This window comes from Ascaphus truei, chromosome 2, assembly GCF_040206685.1.
Source record: "Ascaphus truei isolate aAscTru1 chromosome 2, aAscTru1.hap1, whole genome shotgun sequence".
Classification (NCBI taxonomy): domain Eukaryota; kingdom Metazoa; phylum Chordata; class Amphibia; order Anura; family Ascaphidae; genus Ascaphus; species Ascaphus truei.
In genome coordinates this window covers 106638413-106660287 of record NC_134484.1, presented here as the reverse complement: position 1 = coordinate 106660287, position 21875 = coordinate 106638413, and the positions used below count along the sequence as shown (strand labels likewise).

At 39.4% G+C, this 21875-nt stretch overlaps 1 protein-coding gene across 1 annotated transcript in view; it reads left to right on the top strand.

The window, feature by feature from the left end:
• The first annotated feature begins 1223 nt into the window (after window positions 1-1223).
• Window positions 1224-21875, top strand: part of CLVS1 (clavesin 1) — an 80362-nt gene continuing 59710 nt past the window's right edge. The window contains exons 1-2 of the mRNA XM_075584037.1: window positions 1224-1438; window positions 9628-10234. Coding sequence (XP_075440152.1) covers window positions 9846-10234 — 389 coding nt within the window. The 5' untranslated portion in view covers window positions 1224-1438; window positions 9628-9845. The remainder of the gene's footprint in view (window positions 1439-9627; window positions 10235-21875) is intronic.

Sequence of the window (21875 nt, the reverse complement as noted above, 5' to 3'; positions counted from 1 at the left end):
GCTGAAAAGAACTTGCAAATTTGCAGCAAATTCAAAATTTGGTGCTAATGTCACCTGTCTCTATTTGTAACAACTGTGCCTGTTAGGCAGATATCTTAGATACGGCAAGGATTTGAAAGACAAATAACCAATTGGCCATATTTTTTTTTTAAACCCACAAAAGACAAGGCTAAGCCTGACCACATAGCAGACAAAAACTCCAAATGCAGAAAAGAAGAGACGAGCAAGTTAATGGGGTGAGGAAAAGCCATAGGCATGAACACAGTCAGGTGCAATTCTAACCGACAGAAGCCTAAAGTGAGGTACTAGTCTTATAGACAGTAGACCATGATTTGTTACCAACCTGCTATAAGGCATTAGCATTATAGGGCTTGGCACAATGTAACAGGTAGTACTCTCCCCCTAGACATGGTACCAGACTGAAAAGAACTCCAGCCCCCAGAATATGTCAAGAATCTGCCAGGCAGCACTCCTTAGGCATGGTACCAGCCTGAAATGCATGTGAACAAAACATAGCACCAATCTGAAAGAGCATGGCACCAATCTGACAGGCAACCTTGTCCCCCTCCTCTCCAATACATACATAGCAGACAGCATAATCAGAGCATGGCACCAGCTTGATAGGCAACCCCCCCTCCAGTGCTTGGCGCCAGCATTACAGGAAGCATAACCTCTCCATCTTCCCCTACCCTTCCCTCCCACAGTGCATGGCACCAGTCTGGCAGGCATAACTTTGCTAAATCTCCACTAAAATACTGAATTAAGAAATCAAAGAAAGCTGTTGCACACATCTAAAATGAATGTTACATACATGCCATCTTTTTTATATAAATGTTGATATACATTCTACTTTCTTAAATAAAAAGTTAATGTTAAAATCTCGGTTTTTCCAAAATAATTAAAAAAAGAAAAATTAAAAAAAGAAAAACCTTTTTAAGCACACTTTCATTGCAGAAATGACAGACAGAAGCTTTAAACAATGACACACTAAGATAACCAATGGATTTTAGTGTGTCGTTTGCATTCTTACACTATATACAATTGTTTACCTTCTCAGTCTCTATCAAAGCTTATGCTTATTCTGAAATGCAGCAAAATCGTGCCCTTTAAAAAAAAAATGTGATATCAGGGGGGCTAATTTAGCAGAATTCAATTTATTTTGCACAGTTTAAAGTAAACCAATCAGGTTTTGGGGTGTGGACTGCACTGGAAACAGGGCTTATCTGACTTGAAGGCAGCCACTGCTTGAAAGGACCCTTTCATTGCCTCTTTCTTCTTGCTTTGGTACACACGCCTCCTGCCAACTCCACATCCCCCAGAGCTGAATCTCATAAAGAAGAGACCTGGCTCGAGCAGAGGAACCCGATCACACGGCTCAAGATGGACATCTGGATTTATTCTGCAGCATTTTAGTGTGTAATAGCAGATTGAAGTAAAGGTACGTGAGCGTTACACGCTTTAAACTTCTCGTTGCTTTGACCTATGCATTAACTGCAGTGTTTCAGCACTTAAACGCATGGACAGCTCCCATCTGCAATGCTTCCCTTCAGACCTTGTCTGCTTCCCAAACCATTAATTTGCTGCATATTTTGCCACACACGGTACCATTATTATCAAGGAAAAATATAGAGCCGTGGGTGGCTTGGGGTAGTTGAAAATCAGGGCATGCTGCTATATCTGGTGAGTCAGCAAAAGATGCAGGAGCTATATTAAAATATCTTCTATCGTGGTGATTAATATAATAGAAAATGAAGAGAAGGCGCTAAATGTAGTCTATGGGGCAAGCCAAGGCTGTAAGGCAAATTGTAAATACCGAAGATTAAGGCAACGTCATATTTTGAATATCTCTGCCTGTCTGAGAAGGAATTAGCTGCATTGCCAGCAATGATGGCCGAACTGATCAGCTAACAATTGAAAGATCTGAATGCCAATTCTGTGCATAAGAATCTATTGTGCTGAATACATATTTCCTTGATTTAGATATGATGTTTTTTTAGTATCACATACAGTATGTATCAGTCCATAAATTAACATATGTAGGTGTTGTGTTATTAATTTGAAATCCTCTTCTTACATTAATCTAGACCCAAATATTTCAAAACGTGATATATTAGCCAATTTCTTAGTGAAATTCCTCATATTTTGAAAAATAGTGCTAGTTAGCATTCTATAACCCCTTTATGTTCTCCACAGTGAATACTACATTTCTTTTTAATGATCAAATATCTTGTACTTTTTAGATTTTGGGGATAAAAAAATGGCTACATTGAATCAGTTGTTTTAGGCAAAATAAAAATAAAATGGGTTTTGAATATATGTATTTTTGTGTTGCTTTTCTGTGTTTATCTAAAAAAAATATTTTGGGAGGAATTTCACCTTTGAGGCAAAGGTACAGATATATAAAATCAAAGTTTAGTAAGCCTAATTTTTGATATTGCTGTAAAGATGCCTCTCCGTGTCAGGAAAGGTCTAAGCTCGATTCAGTTGAAACGTAAACAGTTTACTGATAAATATGTATAGCGACTGACTAGTTTATCAATGTACTGTATATACACAGATTTAAATGTAAACGAGCTGTTCTTATTTTTTATTTTTGTAGCTGACATTTTGTAGTAGAGGTAAAACATTTTAACATGATCTTTCCATTGCTTAAACAGATGCTGCTAGATCATGACAGATGGCAGTAGGCACAAAACAAGACTTGAACAGTAGAGTAGTAAAGTGAAATATGCCAAAGAAACAAGAGTTGGACAAAGGCACATTTTTAAATCAGATTTAGTAGGAGGGCTGTATATTATATGAATCTATTTATATTATTATAGTTGGTAGTTTGTGTCCTATGTTTGGGAAGCTGCTGTACTGTAGGATGATTTGAAAAGATCAGAGCTTCCCTGACATGGCAAATAAGCTTTACAGCTTCACTGACATTCAGAAGCTACTTCTCTACAGTATGTTAGGAAAAGCTCTAAATTCAGTTCAGACGCTTCTCTGGAAAGGAGAATACTGTATGATTCACTGCATTTTTATTGTCTATTTATTGTCAATGCATGAAGATATTTATGCAATTATTTAGCTGTTTGCTTCTCCGTTTGTGATTGGTACATAGGTCAAATAACGGTAGGCCCCGTATTACATACAAAATATAATGATCCATATAAAGTACATATTTTCAACATATTTTAATGCCATCTTCCTCGTGATGGAAAATAGTTAAATTCTACTTAAAACAATGGGACTAACATCTCTTTCAGTACATTGTAGTTATTTTAAAGCATATTGAATAGGGGCCTTTTGTTGGAACACCATGCTTCACTTTTTCAAGCATCACAGATTAAACCTCTATGACTGGAAGATCTGCATAAAATGTAATAAAATTGATAGAAAAGTCTTTCCACTTAAAAATCTCTGTATGGAAGTATAATGTACTTCTGCAATGGCCCCTGGAGATCCTGACAAATAGCATCATATATTGCATTTTTTATTGCATTTTTAATCATATCTTGGCTTTAGTATAATAAAATGTTCCAACTGAAATGTTATTGACAATCAATGCATGCGGTGATTAGTTAATATGATTGTTTTATATGTTCTTTTGTTTGGAATATTTCAAGGCAATTTACGTTAGGCTGCATTACCGTTAAGTAAAATAAATAACCCATTATGCTGTATGCACCAGTCAACAATATATACTGTGGTATTGTGTAACATTTGTTATTATTGATCATTAAACATTTCAAACCAATTATGTTGTGGCCTATGGTAATACAGCAGGATTAATTGAATTACTTTTCCTTAATTTCACTCTTCCTTGATAATTATAACCCACGCATTAAGTTTAACGATCAATATTTTAATGTGATTGAATAAGTGGGCGTGAGTTTATAGGTCAAAGAAACCTAAAGTGATTTGCTGGTTTCAATGAACACACCCAGGGTAACAATTTTAAACAAACTGTGAATATATATATATAGATATAGATATAGATATAGGTAGAGAGAGAGAGATTACTCAGGACTTGGTGTTTATAAAGACCCTCATGATATCTGGTAATTGTATGCAAATAATTATGTTTTAATCTATTTTAGTTTCTCCATTATTATAAAATATTATACTCCAACCCAAAATGAGCAACCAGTTTACCTTTTATTTCAACATTGCCCCCTATTCCTTCTAGATTGTAATCTCTATTGAGCAGGGCCTCACTACCTTATGGGGCTTGTTCTGTAAGCTACATTAGCGCTGTTCTGTGCAATCTGCACAGGAACCCCCATTCAAGTCAATGGGGCCTTCCTTGCAGATTGCTTGGTAGAATAAGCTTACAGAATAAGCCCCTATGTATCCATTTGCACTTGTTTTACCTTATTTGTACTGTATGGCATTCTGTTTATGCCATTGATGTCACTCTGTACGCCCACTGTACAACACTACGGAATGTGTTGGTGCTTAACAAATATACGATGATAATAACAATTATTATTATTATTGCACCAGTTGCTATAGTAAATATTTAATGAGAGAGAGAGAGAGAGAGAGAGGGAGAGGGAGAGGGAGAGGGAGAGGGAGAGGGAGAGGGAGAGGGAGAGGGAGAGATTGATATTTTTTGGATTCCAAGTTGGAAGCTGACTTTTTTCTATAACAGTAAAAGGGGAAAGAATTTAGCAGGATGTATCCATTAGTTGAACCAGAATTTGCTAGACTGTGACAGATGGTAGTAAACACAATGCAAGAACATAGTAGAAACAAGAGAGTGGCATTCAAAGGGAAATGTGCCATGGGAACAATTTGTCACTGCAGACAGTCACATTCTTAATTTTGAATCATATTTTAATAAATAAGTATAGTACTGTAGTGCCGACGAGTATTCTAAAACAAATCTGGAGCAATCACCAACAAGACCCAGGTACATGCTGGGTACATGCTGCAACATTTCAGTGACATTTCTGCAGACAGACTAATGGCCCATCGGATTAACAGCGGGGGTCCCTGGCAGTCCCATTCAAACTGAATGGGACTGCCAGGGACCCCTGCTGTGTTAATCCGATGGGCCATTAGTCTCTGCAGAAATGTCACTGAAATGTTTCCAGCATGTACACAGCATGTACCTGGATCTTGTTGATGATAGCCCCAAATTTCCAAGGCAAGTTTTAGAATACTCATCGGTGCACCTGTATATCAAATGAATCAATAATTTGTAGGAACAGTGTGTAGTTTGATTGCCTTGTGCCTGGGAAGCAATGAACAACCACTATACCTAGACTGAAAACAACAGAGCTAAAAAGGTTAAGCATATCACTTTATATATTACAATGCACAAGGCTGCTTAACTCAAGAAAAAGACTAATCTGTTATTTAATCAAGGATAATAAAGATATAATGATACCTTGTTTTATTGACCAATTTTGTATTTCTTGCACATGAATCCCAATCTGAGATTAAATAGAAATCACCTGCAGTACATTTTACTGTATTCCTTACTTGTGCTGCACAGAACTTGTCAATAGACCTCTATTGAAGAACAGAAATGCATCAGTACACTAATAATATTGTGTTTGGGGGAAAACATGTCATAACATAATAATATTTCTCTGTTAATTATTTTACATACTGTATAACTAAAATCTAGAATTGTTTTAATTATGCAGATGAATTGTGAAATCTACCCCGTATTCTAGCTACATTACTAACCGATCCCATTAGCAACACCAGTGCTAAAATAAAATGTTTAACATTGAGTGTTACATATATATATATATTTTTTTTTTTTTTTTTTTAATTATTACCAATCACAGCATTTTCTTATTGGGAGCTGGTGTTAGAGTTAACACCATTATGTCCATTTGTGAATGAGAATTAGCATATGTGCAATCATTCTTTTCAAGGGAACATCTGCTGCACTGTAGATCACATACACACACACACTTAATTTCTTCCTCCAACCAGATTTTGTTAAGTCTTTTCTAAAGCAGAGAAGAGCTGAGACTGAGTTGATCTTTTCAACCGACCATACATTTTCATTCAATTATTTTTTTTTGTTGATAGGTGGTTATGTAAAAACAAAACTCAATAAGCAGATTGCAACTATTGAAGAAAAGCACTGGGGAAATTCCCACTGTGGTAATTTCAGTGTGCAGACCTTTAATGTTTATTAACCAGGGAGATTAATTTGAATATTGGCATTGAATATTTAACTCGCATACAGAAAATATACGTTATAAGAAACACTCATAGATTAAGATTCTGATGGATTAAGTAGACAGACATCATTGCAAAAGGGGAAAATATGCTACAGTACACTAATATACTGTATGTTTTATGTTAATTGATAAAAAAGAGACTGAATAACATATATTTCTAAAATGGTATTTTAACCTATCATGTAAAAAATATACCCAGCATTCTACAGCTGAATGTAATGCAAGTTAGAATTTAGAACATTTTTATCTACTTACTCAAAGTGTTTTGCTTTTCATCCTATACTGTACACTAACATTTGCTAAAAAAAAATAGATTTATCAAATGAAACGTATCTATTGATTATAATAATAATTTTTCAATGCTATATCTGTTATTGTTTTTGCTCCAGTTTTCCTTATTTTGCAACTGGGAGACTGATAGACACCCTGAAAGAAAGAAAAAGTACAGTACTTAAATATATATTTATATTGACATCATACAAATATGTACTTTAATGATCACCTTAGTTCAATTTTAAATCTAGATAATGTGTGATTCATTTTTACAGGATGGGAACAGGTTGTCCACTGGAGCTGAACCATGCTATTTTCAGCTCCAGGAACCCCCCTGTTTCCGGAGAAACAATACCAGTGAAGTTACCAGGTTTAAATCTCCCTCAAGGGGAAACCTAAAGACTGCCAGATTTCTGGCCAACAGGAAGCTGCAGTATCATCATTTGCAGCTTCCTATTGGACAAGCATTTAAAGCCCCTCTAAAACCAGGAAGTAATACTAGTAACTTTGCCAGTAAGTATCTAGTGAACTGGGGGGGCGCGGAGCTGAAAATAGTGCAGCTCAACTTACACTAGTAAAATAGTGTTTGTTAGGGCAGATTGACGCTATCGATTCTAAGACGTACCATTGATTTAATAAAAACTGTTGGGGGGGAGGGGGGGAAAGAAACACTACATTAAATGTGCATACAAACTGTTTTAGGAGATAATTTGAAACTCACGTTGTGTCCTGGGTCTTCCGCACCGCGATGTTGTTGCTCTCACTCTGCACCGCTTATCCAGCAACTTCTTCCCCTGCACTTCCCCCCACCCCGTCCTCCGATGGGTGAAGGCTGCCAGGCAGGCTGGACGATAATGAGGCTGTGGACAAGTTCCCACTGCTGCCCATCGACTCCCAGGTAACAGCGCATGGTGGCCGGCTGCATCCCTCCACGTCCTCCTTCCCAGCTTACAAGGGCTTAACAGCAGGTTTGGTGGTGCAGGTTGGGGGAGGGCAAGTCTTGTGCGCACACCTGGGTCACCCACCACCCCCGCCCCGGTCAGAGGGACATGTGGAGCTTAAGAGCCGGCGATTTTGGAGGGAGGGGAGGAGTTCCGGTCCCGTTAAGATCTATTAAGGCTGAATGTCTCTTTCCTGTTAAATCTTTATTAGGATTTCGGTCCCATTCACCCTTGCCCACCCGCTCCTATGCCAGGCCGAGAGTAATCGGGGGTTAACGGCTGGGGTCGGAGCTTTTGGCGCTAGCCCAGGGATGGCAACCAAGACCAGTGGGAGAGGGCTTGGGCAGCAGGCAAAGACTGTTGGAGTCAAAGTGCAGGGCTCTGGAAACCCTTGTAAGTCTCCCCACTGTGGCCTCTCCAGCTCCCCACCCTGCCGGTATTCCAGCAGCGCCCACTGGCAGCCTCGTTTTTTCTAAAACATCAATTCTATGACACAGCCCGATTTCAGACGTTAAAATATAAAAAAGGTGCGTCTTAGAATCGAGGAAATACGTAATTGTGCAACAGTATGATACTTTGTCAAAGCTTTAATTCCTTTCTATACAACATAACTTTACTTTTTGAACCCACCATAAACGTTATGGTATGTTTGCTTTGCAACCTAATATGAGCTTTGTAACATAGAACCAAAAACCAAGCTCAAGATAATTAATTCAAAGGGGTGTAACAGCTGCTGTTTCTGAACCTCTTGAACCCAATCTTGGCTATACAAACTGGAGCTTTAGGATGACTGCCATTGAAAGGTTATTGTGGAACATATGTGCATGACCATTTGCATGTTCAAATCCGGAATCTGAGTTTGTGCAGTGAAACCAGTGTGGGACATATATTTGTACTTTTGAGGGGGTTTTTTTCTTTATTAAGTTCTCGACAATGAACACTTTGAATCCCTTTTGTATACACCATTGTATTTCAATTCCTCCCTTGGAATAAAATAATCACATCATCCTGGATGAGACTAAGTAGAAATATCACTGAGGAATAGTGTACTGTAGTTAACTTTAGTTGGACTTTGTTCACTCATAAATGCATGATAGTGTAGGATCTAGCAACCTGTGCTGAAGCAGGGATATCCTGAAAACCTGACTTGTTGGGGAGGTCTTGAGGACAGGAGTTGTGAACCCCTTCTGTAAGGGACAAGGATTAATTGTCCAAGCAACATTCTATGTATATATTAGAAAACAAATATTATAAATAAAATAGATTATTGACAGAACTGCTTTATTTTGCTGTTAGAGGAGCTTCTGAGAAGAAATTAGTTACCATGAGCAGCATTGTCAATATGCAATTCATAATAAAGCAGTGTTATTGTAACATATTCATTTCTTACTGGGGCGAGAAACAAGATAGTGCAACACTAATTCTTTATATGTTTTGCCTATGCTGATCTACTTTACCTTTGCTCAGTTTGTTCTTTTTCTGTACAGTATATCTGGTTATTGTATTTTTTTGTTTTCCCTTTTTGATTGCTTTTGTTCTCACTTTCAGTCCTCTCTTACTGTTCTTTGCAATCTCTGTGGCCTGTTTTTGTTTGTTTTGTTTGTAGTTCAAACACAATTTATCCTGCTGAGCTCCTCTAACAGAAAAATAAACAGAGAAAAAGCTTTGGGGGTAGGAAGTTGTTCACAGTGCAAGTACAACGAAGTTGGGTGATTTTTATCATGACTATTTAGTTGTACACATTATAAAAATCATGTTTGTTTGTTTGTTTTTTTGTAAAGTATGCAAGCCAGTTCATGAGTTACTGCACATTTATTAGCAAAGAAAAACAAAAATTGGAAATTGAAATGATAAAAAAATATCCGGACCAATCATACTGTATAGGATGCTGCATTTGCTGAGAAACAAACTGGGCCTTGCTGTATGAAAAGAAAATTGTACATGTGCAAATATTCCCTTTTAAAGCAACAATTCCTCAATATATTTTTCAATATTATTTGAAACCATGGTCTCCCAGTTTTTCTTTCTTTTCTAACTTTTTTAGATTTTTAGTTGTACCTAAAGCAGGTGACAAGTAAGTGTTCTATTATAGTGTAAATACAAAATAGTATAGCTTATTGTTATAAGTTGTGACAGGAAAAAATACAATAGTGTGTCTGCTTAATGTCTGAATTTGTGCATTTATTTGTATGTATTAATGGTTGTTATCCTTCTTTTAGTGATAAAGCTACTATTTCCTGTGGAAAGAAACCGGTCCTGCATGATTTCCACATTTTATTTCGGTCAAGAATGTAACAACGGTCTTCTGATTCAAGTTGATCTCTACAAAGTTTCCTAACACTTTAAAGGAGTGTGTTTGGAACCTTGTTGGATGGGATTCGCATTTCTGCTGCCAACATCTTAAAAATTAAGATATCATAAAGTAGAGTTTATAAAAATGACCCACTTGGAAGCTGGACTTAGTCCAGAGACAATAGAGAAAGCTCGCTTGGAACTAAATGAAAACCCAGACACTTTACATCAGGATATCCAACAAGTCAGGGACATGATCATCACTAGACCAGATATTGGATTTCTACGGACGGATGACGCCTTCATCTTAAGATTTCTACGAGCCAGGAAGTTCAATCAAGGGGAGGCTTTCAGACTTCTTGCCCAGTACTTTCAATACCGCCAGCTTCACCTGGACATGTTCAAAAATCTGAAGGCAGATGATCCAGGGGTTAAACGAGGGCTTATGGATGGATTTCCTGGTGTGCTTGAAAATCGTGATCATTATGGGCGGAAAATCCTTCTGCTTTTTGCAGCCAACTGGGATCAGAGTAGGTAAATGTAGATAGAATCTTAATCTTTTTTATAGTGTTGAATTATGTAATATACTAACTGTTCTTTGGTTCAAAATATGATGGCAGATCTTCAAAATGTGACATATATACAGTATGTACAATGCACAATATAGGTGAAACAGAAAGAAATTGTAAATAAAATAACAGTTATATGCATAGTAGCGGAAAGGTGCATTTCCTATGTACAGTTAAACGCTGACCTTTTTTTTTTTTTTTACAAATTCTTTAAAAAAGAAATTAAAGTCTGAATATTTGTAGTTCAAATGCTGTGTGATGTTGAAAACTGTAACAGGCTTGGAACACATGTGAAATATGATACACTGTTTGTTACCTTTACTGGACATAGAGATAGTACAGTATATCTGGTTTGTAGATTACTACCAGTTTCACAATGCAAAACCAGCAACCGAGGTAAAAACACGCAGGCCCAGAAGAGTGGAATAACTTCTGTTAATACATGGGTTGTCTTGTTTTGTATCTCCTGAATTGCAGGCATAGCGGTGAAAACACCATAAAATGTTTGGATGGTTCATACTTAGAAGGCATTTTCTAAGCTAAATATGTAATGGAGGCTCAAGTAATGGTTTAGGGAATTGAACAGGCTTGGGACACTTGTGTGACATGTCTACATAAACTATTGAGTGTCTTCCATATATAAAAAAAAAATTAAAGTGCGGCCTCTTCCTATATATCTATTTGCACTATTGAAACATTGCAATACTATGTAGGAACTTAAGGAAATGTGATAAACTTTGAAAGATCATTTTCCATGCAAACTCACATATCAATAAGCTTGCTAATTTATTGACGTTTCTTCTGATTGGTATTTTGAAGATATTGGGAGGCTATTTGTAGGCTATAAATGGGGTCTTAGAAAATATTGTTTTCTGTGTTTCCTTCCCTATGATGATGGTAGGTTCTGACAAACAGTATTTGTTCAGTTCACCTATTCTCATCTTTCAGAGGAAACAAACTTTATATTGGTATCTGTGTGGCATGTTCTATTTTGTTGTTAATTTCATTAGCTCATTGTTTTATATTATTGATAGACCTTCAGGATGAGTTGAGGTGTCCCTTCTTTTGCTTTAATGTGTATGTTATATATGATAATTTCAGTGTCACATCTACAGTGGTGTGTGTGTGTGTGTGTGTGTGTGTGTGTGTGTGTGTGTGTGTGTGTGTGTGTGTGTGTGTGTGTGTGTGTGTGTGTGTGTGTGTGTGTGTGTGTGTGTGTACCGTGGCGGCCGCCTTTACTCTAAAGTGGCTGCCACCACGGGAATTTTAAAACTGCGGAGGCGCGAGACTTCTTTTCGGCCGGTTTCCCGCGCCTCAGGCGCTTTCAATGATAAGCGCCATTAGCGCTTATCTGTTGACGCAGCCGGAGCGCGGGAAACTCCATTCAAAATGGAAAATTTAGAATAAAGCTGGCCGGGACAGTATATATATGTATATATTAAAAAGATCACTTGTGAGCACATTCACATGTCTTAGGCAGGTCTGCTACCCTGCCTTTCACCATTATCTCCAGCATACAGTGCTTCCACTGCAGCAAGGGATTCTGGGAAATGACATGCAAATGAGCACACAATTTGTCACCTTTTGTCTGAAAATGCATTGTTACATGGAGCCCATATAAGCTAATGCTCGCTGTTAACACGGTTTTAAAAGCACAGCATGGGAATCAGATGCAAAGCCAGAGAAACCATTCACAGACATGTTTCAACCTTAATGGGTATCATCAGTGTGAAGTTGGTTGTACTGCTGGCTTTGCATTTTCAAGACTGTAGGGTTTACCATATGACGTTGGGATAAGATCAGAGACCAAGCGCAATTAGCAACAAAAAAAATTGAATGTGCACTAGAAATTTTCAAACATGCCACAAAGTCGCTCTGACGTGTTTCGTCCTGGCAATGGGGCTTTGTCAAAGAGTCTCCCTACCACATTCTAGCCCCGTCCTGATGTTAGGTCCATTGTACAGGATAGCCTTCATTAACGCTTCAGTGGCTGTGGCTTGCTTCGTGGTAGTACTTATTCTGGAGCATCGGTTTATTCTGGAGCAAACATTTTGTATCTGTACTATTGTCCCCCCTCTATAAAAAAATGTTTCTGTAAACAACATTATGATGTGTGCTCTAACCTTATCAAAAAACTTTTGCGAATGACTGGTTTGGCATTCAGGAAGGATACTGTCTCAGTTTCAGTGTAAACATATAGATTGTTTTACATAAAATTATTTTAGAGCCCTGTGTCCATTTTCACTTTGTTTATAGGTACCAAACCATGCAAGAAACTTAAGCTTAGATCCACAAAGCTTCATTGAATCAGGGATAAAAATGTTACTTTACCTAACAGGAACAGACTTTATTTTCTCTGAAGTTAACACATATCCACATTGCTAATTATATTAAAACACAATGGCGGTCCTACATTTCATTTGCATAACCTTAACACTGCGTTATTGTAACAGGACATACATTATGTTTTAGAATTATTCAATCCAGAGCCAGAAACAGGTGTTCAACTCAAGTTGAGAAATAGAGGGAAATAACAGCAGAAAATAATGCTATGTTAGTTAAATCAAACCTAATTGTGGTGTCACTACCATTCAGACCATGTAAAAACTCTTATTTAAGGTCTGGGTGTGAGTAACAAGCTTTGTGGATCTGAGCCTTGCAGATTTTCAGGATCAATATGATTTCTGGAACCTTACATTACACATAAAAATATTTTTAAGAGATTCATTTTAAAACCATGGCTAAAAGAAATGAGTATATGAATACACAAATAATGTGTCTCTAGATATAACAAAATATTTTTGGAGAAAAAATGATAAAAGTAGTATTCACATGCCCCAATATAGCTAGTCGCCATTGTGAATAATTTATAACTATGTTTTCACTCATTCTTAAAAGGTATCTCTTGTTTAATTAAATTCACCCTACTGCAATTTTAATACCCTTGCTAAGTGAAACAAATACTTTAAATAGTTTTTCTTAATGGTGCTGTTAATACGTTTCTCCCTATTGTATTGCATAAAGCTCCATATTTTAGCTTTGCTTAGCTTGTAAGGTAAAGTTGTGAAGTTTATGTGTTCTCTCTTTGCCTGACAGCGTGAACCATATTTACTAACTGGTCGTAAGCTATAAGACTCCTTATGGGGTCGTAAGGCACATTATGACCCATTGACTTGAATACCCTTTTGTGTCAAATCCTTGATGCTGCGCCAATCATATTTTGCAGGTTTAAAGACCTGGTCTATTAAACCCATGAAAATACCAGATGAGATTCTGAGTTGGTCTCCTAAAAACCACACTAATAAACACATTTATGGGCCATTTGTACAGTAGCACAGAGGGCTCTAAAAGTTAAAGTGAATGTGTTATTTCTTTAATGTAATTTTCAAGGTACTCCCACAGTTCTTTATTTTGTTTAATCCTCATAATCCTTCACCCAGTGCATTAGTAATTCTGTACTAAACCGAAACACAGAATTCAGACATTATGAATTAATCATTGTTTTCGTAAAAATATGGCTTCTATTTATTGCTGCAATGTTTCAACATTGTGTTCAGTAATATTTCTCATGGGCTTTCAGAGGAGCTCAGACAAAGCACTTTTCTACCTTGTTTGTTAACTTTTACTATCTAGAAATAAGATGACGGTGGGGAATTGATAAACTCACATTTCGCCATTGAAAGTCATACATTGAAAGACCAACGGTGACTACTAACTAAGAAGTCATTTAAATTCACCTTGCAGCAGCAAGTTTCTACCCTACAGTACTTCATAAATAAATAAAGAAAGTGTGGCATTTATCAACGTCTCCCAAATAAAAAACATGTAAAAAAAAAAAAAAAAAAAAATTGTAGCAGAATGTAACTTTTAAAACTCCTGAACAAGATAGATAGGGCCACTGGGTCACCCTTAGTCCGACAGCAAATAGGAAGCTACAACATAACTGAGAGATGACATCATGGCTTTCTATTGGGTAATCCTGGCATCAGAAAATAAAGTTAAATGATGTAGCAATTGAGATGTCCCTTGACCTTGTAACACTGTGTTTCACCTACGGGGGATTTCCTAGATCAAGTTTAGGTAAAAACAACAAGCTATTTTAGGGACACATCTAGTAAACCTGTGTGGTAACAACATACAGTATAGATTAATGCTAAAATAGCATCGGAAAAATGTTTGTTTACCAAAAACATCAATATTGATGTAACTACCGTCTGCAACCTTGACAAGCATTTTTTTTCTCCTATTATTGTGCAACTGAGCTGGTTACCATAGCAATGACAAGCCACAACCGTGGGAGTCTGCAAAGAAAAAAAAAAGCCATTACTGACATTAGTAATTTGTGTCTTACAATACTTCTCTATCATTGCTTTAAAAACACTTTTATATACACATCTCAGTTGATAAAGAAGAGGTCTATAAATAAAACAGAAGTGATGCAATTCTATGGCAAAACAATTGCACCATGTGGTCTATGTATCAACGGAAGGATTTAAGTTTGTATTTGCATCATAAATGCAAACACAAAAAAGTACACTTATCGGACAAATAGTGCATCCTATCATACCTTGAAACGGTGCACAGTAAAAGCCTATTTGATGCTGATGCAAAGCGTCCACTAATTGAAAAAGCATCAGTAATTTGTGCACTTACAGCGCCATAACCGAGTGTGTACAGACTCTTTAATAGCAGCATATTGAGCACTGAGCTAGGAGAGTTGCTTTATAAAGAAATATAAATATGTAACATACACAAAAAATGAATACCGCATCAACAACCAGAAAAAATAACTGAAAAGAAATCACAGAAAAAATTAACTGCTAGGCGGTGCTGGAGGAATAAAGTAAATATAGAAACACAGAAAAAGAAACCTCTAAAAAGCACTCAGATAAATTATGCAAAATAATGATAGTAATTTATTAAATCAAAAAATAATGAAAAACAAAAACAGCTGACTTGAAACCTGCCTGACTAGACAAAAAAATTAAATTAATAAACCCAAGGAAAACTAAATTACCATATGAAACCCAGACATAATTTGAACAGTACCCAAGATATTTTTTTTTTTTAACTTGTATTTTTTTATTTTTGTGAAAATACAGCATATATACATTTTATTTCCAGTACTGTGACATGCATTATTCATATCTCTTATGTATAACAGCTGAGCGCAAACATTGTCATCAAAACATAGTTATAAGTATTGACATAATCTTAAATAATAAATAATCATAAAGTAAAGTTAGGTGGGGGGGGGAGAGGAAGAGGGTGGGAGGGGGAGGGAGGACGGGATGCCGCGACTCTGCTCATCGCCTCCGAGACCGATGTCTAGTTTAATTTGTTGCTGCTGGGTGGGCTACTCCATCACCGGAGAACGCATCTAGCTACTATTAAAGCAAAACGGTGGAACTCTCCACCCCAGGGATGTCTGTCTGGGCCAGCCAAGGCGTCCAGACTTTTAGGAAATTTTCGCCAGTGTCATTGACTAAACTTGTCAATTTTTCCATCTGGCATATGAACCAAATTTTGTTCCGAATTTTGGGGATAACAGGAATTTCACTTTGTTTCCATAATGCTGCGATCTCGCACCGCACGGCTGTAGCAAAATGAGCTATTAGTTTAAGAGTTGCCTTTGAGAAGCCCTGTCGTGCTCTTCCCAAAAGGAAGAGCCCGGGGTCAAATGGGATGTCGAGGCCTAAAAGCCTCTGAAGCCAATTGATGATTTTTTTCCATAGTGGACTCAGCCGGGGGCAGGACCACAGCATATGTAACAGATCAGCGGGTTCTCCACACTGTCTAGGACAGAGCGGAGAACTACCGTGTACAAATTTGGATAGTCTAAGCGGGGTGAGGTACCACCTCATTAGGACCTTATATGCGTTCTCCTTTAATGTTGTGCAAATCGAGCTCTTAGCAGCTGTTGTTGCTATTTGTGTCCACTCGTCTAAATCTAGGGTCTCCCCTAAGTCTGTTTCCCATTTTAGCATGTAGCCTAGTTTGTGGGTGACTTTAATTCCAGAACCGATCACTTCTCTATACATCTGCGATGTGAGTCCCTTCGTATTAGTCTCATTCAGACAGAGCTTTTCGAAAGTTGTCAATGGTGGATATGGGGTTGAGTTGTTGTAAAAGGCTCTGATCTGGAGGTATCTATAGAATTCTGATTGTGGGATATTTTTCTCTTCTCTAATTTGTGCAAATGATATGAGTTTGTTGTCCACCACCAGATCTTGTAATCTCATAATATTATGCTGTTTCCAAATTTGAAAGTTAGCGCTAGGCATACCCGGAGCAAAGTGTGGGTTACCCCATAGGGTTGTCATCAGGGATTTTTTGGACGTAAGTCCGCATCGAAATTTGGTAACATCCCAGATTGCTAATGAGTTGGTCATTGAGGATAGCGGCTGAAGTATAGCGGATTTTCTTGCTATTTTTGGAGTCCATAATAGGTTGCTTAGTTCCAATGGGGAACAGGCTTTGCTTTCCAATGCGACCCATCGCTTCAAATCAGGGTTTGTTTGCCATTGGGAGAGTTGACATAATTGGGCCGCTCGATAGTATGAAATTAAGCAAGGTACTGCTAAGCCCCCTTCTGTTGGGTGTTTCATTAGGATCTGACTATTTATTCTAGGTTTTTTGCCTCCCCAAATAAATGTAAAAATGGCGGATTGTAGATCTCTAATTTCCTTCAAATTTAACGGTACTGGGAGGGTTTGGAATAAGTATAAGATGCGTGGGAGAACATTCATTTTTATGCTATATATTTTTCCTATCCAAGAGATATTTAATTTCGCCCACCTTCTTATATCCTCCTTCAGTGCTTTAATTAATTTGGGATAGTTTGCTTTATAAATTGATTTATATTCACTTGTAATAAATACCCCAAAGTATTTAATTGCCTTAGGTTGCCAGCGAAAGTTGAAGTTTAAAGAGATCAGTTTTTCTTCTGGTTTTGGAATGGTAACGTTCAGGGCTTCTGACTTTGACTGGTTTATTTTAAATCCTGAAATTTTGTTGAACTTATCTAATAGGCTGAAGAGGTTAGGGAGGGAGGTGAGTGGTTTAGACAAGACCATTAGCACATCGTCAGCATAGAGGGCTATTTTGTGGGATTGATTATCTAATTTGAGACCGGAAATATCCGGATTCTCTCTCACATGTGCCGCTAACGGTTCCATGCACATGGCAAAGAGTAAGGGCGAGAGGGGGCAACCCTGTCTCGTGCCACTCTTGATCTTAAATATGTCCGAGGGGTAGCCTTGGTGCATCACTTTGGCTGTCGGACCAGTGTACAGCGCCATAATAGCTGATATTAATTTATTCTCGAAACCAAATGCTCCAAGTGTAGCTTTTAAGTATGCCCAGTCGATCCTATCAAAGGCCTTTTCTGCATCTAGACTTAACACCATAATTTTTACTTTTTGCGATTTGGCTACTTCTAGCAGATCAACGATTCGACGGATATTATCTCCCGCTTGTCTATCTTTAATGAATCCGACTTGATCTGGGTGTATTAGTCTAGGTAGGATCTGACTTAATCTATTGGCAATCAATTTAGCATAGATTTTAATGTCCGTGTTGATAAGCGAGATAGGTCTATAACTTTTACAATCTAATGGGTCTTTGCCAGATTTATGAATTACGGAGATTGACGCTTGGAGCATGTTTTCGGGGAAGGGTTGTCCTGCCAAAACCGCGTTGAACATTTTGAGCAGGTATGGGGCCAAAATTTTGCTGAATTTTTTATAATAGAGGCCCGAGAAGCCATCTGGACCCGGGGCCTTCGAGGTCTTAAGGTTGTCTATAACTAGATCTAGCTCTTCTATGGTAAAGTCGAGACTCAGTCGCCCTCTCTCCTCAACCGTCAGCTTTGGTAGTTTTGAACTCGAGAGAAATGACTCACGAGATCGTTCAGTATTTTGGTTATGTACTATTTTATCCCCATTATATAGTTTCTCATAGAATGACTTGAATTCTTCAACAATTACAGATGGATTGCCAGAGATAGAGCCCGAGGATCTTTTAATGGCTTGTATACTATAATTAGGGGGTCTGTCTCTCAGTTTGTTGGCGAGCATAGTATCTGGCTTATTTGCTTTATCGAAAAATTTCCTCTTTGACCAATTCAGGGACATATCAGCCTGGGATGTTAATAGAAGATTTATTTCTATTTTGGCATCTCTTATTGGTTTGAGTAGGTTGGGGTTATTGGATTGTTTATGTTTGTCTTCTAGGGTTTTCAATTTAGGTTGTAGTAAATTTAACTTGTATTCACGTTCTCTCTTTTTTCTAGACGCTATACTAATAAGTGTGCCCCTGAGCGTGGCTTTATGAGCCTCCCATAGGGATAGATAGGAGTCTACTGAACCATCGTTCAGTTGGAAAAATTGCTCTATTTCGTTGGCCACTAATTGAGCGGTGAAAGGGTTCTTTAATAGGGCTTCATTAAGTTTCCAGTTTGCTCTAGGTCTGTCCAGAATTAGCTGGGTGCACCGTAGCTCTATAGGCGCATGATCTGACCATGAAATATCATGGATCCCTGTATGGGAGATCTGCGGGACCAGTCTGCTAGAGATAAAGAAGTAATCGATTCTGCTATAAGTTGAATGCGGGTGGGAGAAGAAGGTATAATCCCTGTCGTGGGGGTGTTGTTCCCGCCATATGTCTAGCAGTTGGTTTTTTGCTAGACCCCTACGTAGGGCCTTTGGGATAGCCTTTGGGTAACGCTGAGTTTGATGTGACCTATCGAGCTTGGGATTTAGAGCTAGGTTAAAGTCTCCTGCTACAATTATGGGACCCTTGGCAGTTGTATGTAGTTTGTTGAAAAAGGTCGTGAAGAATTGTGGCTCTTGGATATTGGGGGCATACAGTGTTGCCAATGTTAGTGGTTGATTATTTAGGGTGCCTATTAGGATTAGGTATCTGCCTTCCTTATCTTTGAGGGTTTTCTCTAGATGGAAAGGGCATTTATTGTGAAAGATGATGGCTACTCCTCGTTTTTTTGTAGTAGACGAGGAGGTATAGAATTGTCGGAAGTGTTTGTCCAGGTATTTTGGAGTGTTCTTAGAGCTAAAGTGTGTTTCCTGGATTAGGATAATGTCCGCCTGCTTTCTTTGATAGTCAGTACAAGCTACATTTCTCTTGTTTGGGCTATTGAGGCCTTTTACATTGTGAGATAATATAGTCAGCCCCATGGTAAGATGTATTGGAGGGCTAGTGTAAGTGGGATCTGTGTGTTATACAGAGTGGTGGGGTGTGGTACCTGTACATCCAGTGTCTTTGGAGCGAGTGTGTTGCAGAGGCGGTCATTGATTTCGGACAGATGTCGCGGCATTCCGGTGGGGAGGGGAGGGGGAGGAAAGGAGACAAAAAACATTAGTAACATAAACAACAGTGGAGAACCAATAAGGGTCAAAGACTCTTGTGGATCTCTTGCCTTTGGGAGGGCAAATTGCCAGCAATTATCTGCACAGCCTGTGCAGTTGCCCCTGGAGTTTGGGGCATGCTCCTCCCAGAGGACTTTGTGGCTTGTCCTATAATAAGCTAGGACATGCCATGTCGGCTTCATGACGATAGCCAGGGAAGGGAGAAGACTCCCCCTCGACTTTTGTGGATGAAAATACAACTAGCGTGAACTTTGCATAACAACAATTTTTTTTTTTTTTTTTTCCCATTATTTTTATTTTATTTTTTATATGGGGATAAGGTAACCCAGAGACCAGCCAGGCGGACGCTACGGTGGATGTCTGCATTAAGGGGACAGCTACCTGTCAGGAGAGTAGTTCCTCATAGGGAGGGATTTATACTAGGGGGGTCTCAGCTGTGGGATCAGTGCTCTTACGATGCTAAGAAGGGCATTGATAATGTGGAGATCACTAGTTAGCACCTCTAGCTCACAGTCCCTCCCTTGCTTGTCTTCCCCAGGTATCGCACAATATATATATAATACAGGCGGCAGGGGGGGGGAGGGGGCGACCCATGACTCTCTTTCTATATAGTGGCGGTCATACCCCGTGTCCCGTCGCCCCCACCCCACCCAACCCCCTCCGATAAACACTGACCCACCCCCCCATCACATTGGGTGTTCTGTGCCACTATGCCCATGGGTGTGCACATTCCCCCCAGGACTAACGGGAAGTCCTTTGTGATGACGCCTCCATGACGCCGCAGGATCAGCTGTCCACACCGAGGGGTGAGTTGGGCGTGGATATGGGGGGAGAAGCGGCCGCCAGATGCGTCAACCGCATATATCGGGACTCTTTAGTGTGCCCCCTGTAGGGAGTGGGGGGCGCCCCCGTCATCTGTGTCTCCCTCCTCTGCAGTGCTGCATGGACCCTTCAAGATGGCTGCTGGCCGCCTCCGAGTGCAGAGCGCTTCCGCGGGGGTAGCAAGATGGCCGCCGTCTCAAACCAAACTTTTGAAGGTCCCAACTTTATGGACAACGTGGATGGACAAACGAGCAGTCCAGTGGTCGTGCCGCTTTAAGGCTCAACTGTTTGTTGCCGGACCTCAGTTAAGGGCCATATCCCGTGACTTGCTGCGTTGGCGAGTCACTCGGTTCCAGCCCGGCTCCGGGGAGGCTGTTTCTGCGACTTGCAGGTGCGTAATTTGTTCCTTGAGGCCCAGCTTCACTAGAAAGCGGTCTTGGTCTTCAGGGGAGCGTAGTATGTGTGCGGCTCCATTCTTTAGGACCTGGAGACCGAAGGGGAATACCCACCGGTACCTGATCCCCTTGTCTCGGAGGAGTCTGGTGACCGGGCCAATGGCTTTGCGCTTAAGCAGGGTAGTCGGTGAGAGGTCCTGGAAAATCAGGAGTTTGATCCCCTCAAACTCCACGGATCCTGAGGGCCCTGTGACATCTGTCAAGATGGAGATCCGCTTCAGGCCTGTCAGGGAACAGGCTTGTCAGCCATTTTGTGAGGAACTCCTCCGGATCAGCGATCTCCTCAGGGACTCCTCTCACCCTGATGTTGTTGCGCCGATCGCGGTTTTCGGCATCTTCTTGTTTAAGCGCAAGTTCATTTATTTGTGCCTGCAAGTTTGTGGTCACTTTTTCAGTTTTGCGGACCGCTTTGATCGTTGAATCTAGCCGCGTCTCTACTTCGTCGGTTCTGGCGCCAATTCCGGCGATGTCTCTGCGAAGATCAGAGAGTTCAGAGTGTAAGTGAGATTTTAGTTCATCACAGAACTCTCTCATGATCCTGCGTGTCATAGCTTCCGTGGACCGGGGTTCTGATTGTTCCATAGGCGGATCATCCTCAGAATCAGAAGTGACATGCGGTGGTGAGGGTCCCATTCTGTGGGTGCGGGCCGGATCAGTTTTATTAAAGTAGGTAGTGAGAACTGCCTTGGTTTTGCCCGATTTTGTTTTGGCTTGCATCTCTGTATGCTCCTATCGTGATTTAATCCCGTTTTGTGGCGTTCACGCTAGTTTTAGTGCACTTTAAATGCTTCTAATCTGGCGAGGGGGAAGGAGCTCTTCACTCACGCATCCATTCCCTTAGCCTTCGCGCATGCGCCTCAGTACCCAAGATATTTGACCACAATGGGAACTGAGTTCCCATAGAGATCTAAAGCCGGACGGCCGTAAATACAGATACTGGGCA